Source organism: Crocuta crocuta, unplaced genomic scaffold, assembly GCF_008692635.1.
Source record: "Crocuta crocuta isolate KB4526 unplaced genomic scaffold, BGI_CrCroc_1.0 scaffold682, whole genome shotgun sequence".
Lineage (NCBI taxonomy): Eukaryota > Metazoa > Chordata > Mammalia > Carnivora > Hyaenidae > Crocuta > Crocuta crocuta.
The window spans coordinates 162,290-169,128 of record NW_027533277.1 but is presented as its reverse complement, the minus strand read 5'-3'; the positions used below and the strand labels follow the sequence as shown (position 1 = coordinate 169,128).

Genomic DNA, 6,839 nt, shown 5'->3' with positions numbered 1-6,839 from the left:
TCAGTGCTCTCACCTGAGGACTGTGGCCGAGACGAGCCACTTTGCACACCAGGTGGCTGTTCACCAGCACGCTGTGGGCAGAGAGGGCACGGTGCACGAAGGCGAAGCTGGACAGGTACTGCATGGCCGCGGCCACTCCCCGCTGCATGGCCACCAGCTGCAGGCTGCTGAACTGGCCCTCCCGCTGCTGAGGGGCAGGGCGCAGGGTTCAGCCTCCAGCAGCGGGGCGCGAATCCCTGGCCTGCTGCACAGCCCGGCAGGGGTTAGTGTGAGCGGGAGTGGGGATCGGGGAACCAGAAAATGGCCTGGGAATGAAGGATGAAGACCAGCGGGGCTGGGGGAGCAAAGAGACAGGGCTCTGTCTCCTGTGTCCGGGACAGCTGAGAACTGTAAACCTCCCTGGACCCAAGGCCTCCCTCCGGCCCGCCCCCAGGCTGGACTGACCCTGAGGAAGCTGTCCAGGGGACCCAGCTCCATGAGCTCCGTCAGCACCATGAGGGGCCGGCTCTTGGTGACCACGCCCTCCAGCCGCAGGATGTTGGGGTGCTGGAACTGGCCCAGAACCGCAGCCTGGCCCAGAAAGGTCATCTGGAGGCTCTCGGCGCCTCCAGCCCACAGGGCCTGGATGGCCACGGCCTGTTCCCGCCGTCCTCGGGGCTGCAGGCGGCCCCTGCGTACTTCTCCAAAGGAGCCTGGGAGAACAGGTGTAGGGCGGAGAGTGTGGAGGAAGGGCTGGCGCTCAGGGTGCCCTGCCCCGGTGAGATGGGATCCCGGGCCCTCGCATCCCCTGCCTCTGCCCCCGCACACCTGCCCCTATGACCTCCTCGATCTTGATATATGCAGGATCCACCTCCCTGGTAAACTCTCGGATGGCCTGGCAGGGGTCCTCGTAGGTGGAGGGGTCGATGTAATACTTCACCCCAATCCCTGTAGGCAAATGGGGTGCGTTAGGAGGGCGCGGTGCAGGGCCAGGCTGCCCGCACACCCGGGGCGTGCCCTCTTCCCTACAAAGGCGGTAGCCAGGGCTTCCCCTCAACCTCGGGGGAGAGCTGGCCTTGCCTGCTGTGGTCGGCCCCNCCATGCCGCTTCCTGAGGACAAACCAGAGTCCTGGAATGACTCACTCCTGTGTCTCCCCCATTTCGGCCCCCATGCAGGCCACCCTCCAGACAGGGATCCTTCCTTCCCACCTGGGCACGGGCCCCACGGGAAAGGGCCGGGTGGTGGGAGGCGGGCGCTGGTGGGGGGTTCTTCAGTGGGCTGTGGGGCTGCCAAGATGTGGGGCTGTGCCGCGGGGTGAGTGGTGGTCGGACACGGCTGGGAGGGGCTCACCTCCGGAACACAACAGCCAGCACGGTGATGGCGGCCAGCAGGAGGAAGGCCAAGGCCCCCAGGATGGACCCGATTACCAAGGAGAGTCTCTCGGGCAGCTGGGTGGACAGCTCACCTGCGGAACCAGCCACCCAGGATCACACGTGGGTAAGGCCTCCCCTGCACACACACTTACATACCCCGCCCCCCCTGCACCTGCTCATGGCCGCCCACACACCCAAAGGCCAGCCTCTTGGCCCCGGGACTATTCTTCAGCCTCTAGTCTGGAGGGTGCTGGGTGAGGGTTCAAGGCTTGGAGGGCCCTTGGCCTCTCCTCACCGTTCCCGGCGCTGCCCCCTCCCCATCCAGGCTTCCTCTCACCTTGAGGCAGCGTCTGGAAATAGACCTTGCCCCCATAGGGGCCGTGGCCTGCGGCGGTCCGCGCCCGCACCTGGAAGCCATAGATGTGGCCAGGGCTCAGCTGCGTGACCGTGGCCGTGTTGGTCTCGCTGGTCAGGGTGAAGGAGTGGGATTCATCTTCTGCCTGGGGGTGACAGCCGTTCACTCACTGCTGCCCAGGCCCAGACCGTCACCCCTGCTCACACCCCTCAGGCTTCCCGGCACCTCTCGCCCACACCTGTCCCCACGGTGGGGCACGGGGAGCTCCCCCAGCCCTGCTGGACACCACCCCCCCCCCACCTGGTCATAGTAGCGGAGCTGATAGTCCAGGATATTCCCGTTAGTCTGGTCTGGCTGTGGCCAGGACACCGTGATGCTGTTGGATGCCCGGCTCACCTGGTGCAACGCAGGCACTGCAGAGGGAACTGGAGTGTGGGGGGTTAGTAGGAGGGTTTCCAGCGGTCTAGGCAGCAGGAGAAGGGGGAAGGGGCTCTCCGGAGGCCGGGCAAGGCATCAGGCAGAGTAAAAGGCTCACCTGCGTGGCTGGTGCTGACATTGATGGCGGCAGCCTGGGGAGGGTCGGGGCTGAGCTCTGACACCCCGTTCACAGCCTGCACCTCCAGGACGTAGGGCACATGTGCCCGGAGGCCCCCAACTAACACTCGGCTCTCAGTCAGGCCCCTCTGGCGGGGGTCAAAGTGCACCTCATCCCTGCAGCGGCGACAAGCGCCCGGGGTGCCCGTGCCAGGCTCCTGGTGGCCTCCGCATTCCTTGCACACGACATTGAAGAGCAGGTCCCCTCGCCCCCCCAGCTCCTGAGGCAGGCGCCAGTGCAGCATGAGCACTGAGCCTTGCACCTCGAACCAAAGCTCCCGAGGAGCCGAAGGCGGGCCTGGGAAGGCCGGTGGGGGAGCGGGGCATGGAGGAGGGCCACGGAAGGAAGGAGTCGTCGTGGGGGTGGGGGTAGAGGTGAGGGAGGAGGGGTGGGGGTGATGAGGACCAAGGAGGCAGGGGAGCCCAGAGAGGAGGAGACAGAGAGCATGGGGTGGGGCCACAAAGCAGAGGCGGCAGGAGGAGGGGGTGGAGGTGGGCCAGTGCAGACGGGGTCAAGGTGAGGAGGAGGGTGTAGCAGGGAGGGAGAAAATGAGGGAACAGGAGAAAAGTCACTGCAGATGCACACCAGCCCCACTGTGTAGCCCTCGGGCTCCCCTTCTCTGCCCGCCCCCAGTCCCATCTCTACCCCCTGGGCTGCCGGGAGACTCACCAGTGCAGGGGGCCTCTGGGGGGTCGGAGCTGGCCCTGTAGAAGCCCTCGAGGCAGGGGCAAACAGGGGCCGCAGGGTCGGGGGCGTGGCTGCGGGCTGGGCAGGGCAAGCAGGGGGCGTTCCCAGCCACGGCCTTGTAGGAGCCCGCAGGGCAGGCTGCAGGGGAGGAACAGGGTGAGGACGTCAGGTTCACCCATCTCGCCGCCTCTGGAGCCCCCGTGCCCGTCACAGAGGCACCCTCCCAGCCTGCCACTCCCCAGGGGAGTCTCTGCTTTCCTGCTGAGACCTACCTCCCACCCCGCTCTTCCCTCTTCCCCTCACTCAGGCAGATTACTTCCATCTGGTCACTGGGGGTGGGAACTGGATTTCCATCAATGGAAAAGTGAGGTGCAGTGGGGACTATGAGCGGGACAAGCCCCTGATATAGGTGTCTGGCTTGACTGCGTAGCCTCCCTCTGCAGAGGCCTTCCGCAGCCTCTACCCTGCAACGGAAGCATTCCCCTCGGCTGGTATCCACTGCCTTCTCCTACCTGCATCCTGGTCACCTGGCCCTGTGAGGATCCCTTCCTAATTACGTGGCAAAGAGGACAAAGGATCCAGCCCCAGATAACCCAGGAGCGTGATCTCCACCACTTCCCAGGCCTGCAGCCCTAGGAGGCTCAGCACTATGGAAGTCTCCAGAAGGTTCCAGAAATTCGAGATGAGCACATGACACCAAATTTGTGTGGTCTAGAAAATCGGTCTGGAGAAAACAAGAGTCTTCTCCTAAAACAGCTGATTCCTGACCTTTTGGGGACAAAAGTGAAGTGTGGGGTATTCAGCAAAGGCTGGGGGACAGGTGGGGAGACCTCGGGCAAGTGTACAGGTGCGGCAGCTCACCTTCGCAGGCCTTGTCTCCGCGGGCTGGCTGGTGCCCTGGCTGGCAGCGGCAGCCCCCAACGGCTACCATCCACTTGCCCTCCCCATTGCAGTGCAGCCTGGGGGGGCTCCCCCCTGCCTGGCCCCCCGCTCCATCTTCCTCTGGCTCCGCGTGAGCCACACACGTGCCCACAGCGGCCACCAGGGAGGCGCCTCCGGCCCCACTGGCCTGCGTCTCAGGGAAGGAGGCAAAGGCGCGTAGAACGGAGGGGCAGGCGTAGGAGAAGAGCTTGACCGCCACGAGGGCCAGGCAGGCCCCCGTGTCCTGGAAGGCCACGTAGAAGCCACGCTGGGTGAGGGGGCCGAAGCTCCTCTCTTTGACATTGAGCTGCAGCCCGGCCCGCTGCCCGGCGCCGTGTGGGTCCACGGCCCACGCCGAGGAGGCCGGGAAGCTCTCGTCCGCTGCGATGGTGTCCACCTTGGTCCAGCGTTTGAGGTGCCAGGAGGAAACGCCGTCGGGGCCATCGGGCTCCTCCGCCTGGCGGTAGTAAAGCGTGAAGGTCTCCCGGCACGTGCCTCCGGCCACGCCCAGGCTGGCACATGCCCGCACGGAGAAGTGGAGTCGGATGTGTGCCCTCTGTGCTCCTCGTCGCTCCACGAAGTGTGTCTGCAGCCAGTTGTCTTGCCCGGTGCCTGGAGGGGCCCCTGCCACGTGGCACGCCTCGAAGGTGCGAGTCAGGCGTCGCTGGTCATCCAGAACGCTCACTTCGTCCCACTGCAGGGGGCGCAGACGGGAAGACGCCATTAGCCGCAGGGAGAGCAGGGTAAGTATACCCCGAAGTCCCGGTCCTCCAGGGAGAACGAGTCTTACCCCTTTAGCCTCTACTCAGGGATCCCTTCCCACATCCCACGCTCCAGGAGCGGGGTCGGGGAGGTGCCCTGGGGTCGGGAATGCCAGAGTGACACTCACCCCACCTTGTGGGTAGGTGAGCCAGCCAATCTCCGAGGTCTCTCCGGTGGTGTCCAGCAGCACCTCTGCCCAGAGATAAGAAGGGGCGCTCAACGGCCAAGCCTCCAGCCGGTACTGCTCACCCTCACGACACTCCCACGGGGAAGACAGGACTTTCCCTCCCTGGTCCTTCGAATTCACCAGCAGGGACACAGCTGTCTGTCAGGAGCCCTTCTCTGAAACCTTCCCCGTACTTGTCCCCTTCTTGACGTCGTCACGCTTTTCTGCCCTTTCTGAATCTCTCCCACTTCCCTGGCAGGTAGGGAATTCTCCAGGCTCCCCTCCCTCTTACCTTCCAGAGCCAGAACTGAGGACGCCAGCCCCAGGACCCAGAGACTGCACNGCCCCCCCCCCCCCCCCGCCACTCTGCTCCCTGACTGGGCGGCCCCCTCAGCAGCCATGGGGCGTCTTCGGGGCTCCCACCATTGCCCTGGCCACCACCCTGCTCCCGGGCAGGGCTGCTGCTTTGTAAGACTGGGGGTCTGCTGCCGAGCCTGTTTCCTAGGGAGACACCACAGGACCAGAAGAGGCAGGTGGCAGGGAACCCCGTGGCTCCACAGATGGCCCAGACCCCACATCCTGACTCTGCGTCCTGTCATGTGGCTCTCGAACCACCCCAGCACCAACCTCGGGGTAAGGGTCTGTAGGAAGCCGACTCTCTCCCGACCTGTGCCACGTCCGCCATCTCAGAGGGCCACGTGACGGGTCACTCCCTCCCTCCTTCCCACAGGTGAGCCATCTCTGAACATTTCTTGCAGCCCTCCCTCTTAGAGCACAGGGTAGTTCTGGGCCAACCTTACTCTTTTCTTCTGGAAGGAGCTATTTCAGTTCTTTCTCTTCATTTCCTCTCCTCTCCTCCTCCTACGGTCACCCTGCATAGGAAATCAGAAGATTCTTCTCATTAAAACGAGAATAATAGAAAGCTGCTCCTTCCCTAAGGACACATGATTCACCCCCCCAACACCTCCTGACCCACATCAGACCTGGACACCCTAGACGTTGCAAAGAGGCAGTGAAGCGAGAGGCAGCACAGGAAAGAGCCGTGGGGTATGACGGGAGGGAGGGTGGGGGACAGACACACGGAGAGCATAGGCGTAAAGATGCCGTCTGGTAAGAGAGCCGGCATAGAGAAGGGGTAGGGATCTGTGGGTCTGGCATGCCTACATTTGTGAACAAAGGTCCTCTGTCCACACGGGGCACACTTCTATGGCTTACAGAAAAATAAATGTATGCCATATAGATGAAAAAATGCGTCTAGTTTGCTCACAATGAAAGGACAGACTGGGGAAACAACAGAGGCATGCCATCTTGTCGTAGGAGATTAAAAATGCCTTGGGTTAAGGAAAGTATGAGAAGCAGGCTGTCTAGATTCATGGTGCTTCTGAGTTCACACGGGTATTTCCTCTTGGAAGGACGTTTGGCGATGTCTAGCTAGCAACTTCACTTCTGAGAGTTTGTCCTTTAGGGACTGTATCCTTTTTTTAAACATTTATCTTTGAGAGAGAGACAGAGTGCGAGCGGGGCAGGAACAGAGAGAGGGAGACAGAGAATCCGAAGCAGGCTCCTGGCTCTAGGCTGACAACACAGAGCCCGACTCGGGGCTCAGACTCACAAACCGTGAGATCACGACCTGAGCCGAAGTGGGACGCTCGAGCGACTGAGCCACCCAGGCGCCCTGGTACTCTATCCTCGGATCTGTTTGCACAGAAGTTCAAACACGGATATTTATTGCAGAATTGTTTGTAAGGGAAACACCTGTAGAGTGCTTATCAATAGGAAGATAGTTAATAAATTATGGCACAACCTTAAAAAAGAATGAGGACAATTGTTTACGCACTGATTATGAAAATAATTTCCAAGGGTAGGTAGTCCACGCAGAACGGCATAAAGTGTGTTCCCAACTGGTAACCTAAAAGGGCCCTCCCCGTACAAGCACACCCCCCACAGCTCACAAGCACATGGCGGGGGGCGGGGCATGACCATCTCCAGGGTCACAGTGA

At 62.2% G+C, this 6,839-nt stretch overlaps 1 protein-coding gene across 1 annotated transcript in view; it reads right to left on the bottom strand.

Annotated features, from left to right (window-relative positions):
* Positions 1–5,707, bottom strand: part of EPHB6 (EPH receptor B6) — a 7,387-nt gene extending 1,680 nt beyond the window's left edge. Inside the window, exons 1-12 of the mRNA XM_077747887.1 lie at positions 5,635–5,707; positions 5,132–5,340; positions 4,801–4,865; positions 3,852–4,605; positions 2,973–3,128; positions 2,244–2,600; positions 2,009–2,133; positions 1,691–1,853; positions 1,331–1,445; positions 808–1,037; positions 445–692; positions 14–187 (exon numbers count right to left, since the gene is read on the bottom strand). Of these exons, the coding sequence (XP_077604013.1) occupies positions 14–187; positions 445–692; positions 808–1,037; positions 1,331–1,445; positions 1,691–1,853; positions 2,009–2,133; positions 2,244–2,600; positions 2,973–3,128; positions 3,852–4,605; positions 4,801–4,865; positions 5,132–5,240 (2,496 nt within the window). The 5' untranslated portion in view covers positions 5,241–5,340; positions 5,635–5,707. The remainder of the gene's footprint in view (positions 1–13; positions 188–444; positions 693–807; positions 1,038–1,330; positions 1,446–1,690; positions 1,854–2,008; positions 2,134–2,243; positions 2,601–2,972; positions 3,129–3,851; positions 4,606–4,800; positions 4,866–5,131; positions 5,341–5,634) is intronic.
* Between the last annotated feature and the right edge of the window lie 1,132 nt (positions 5,708–6,839).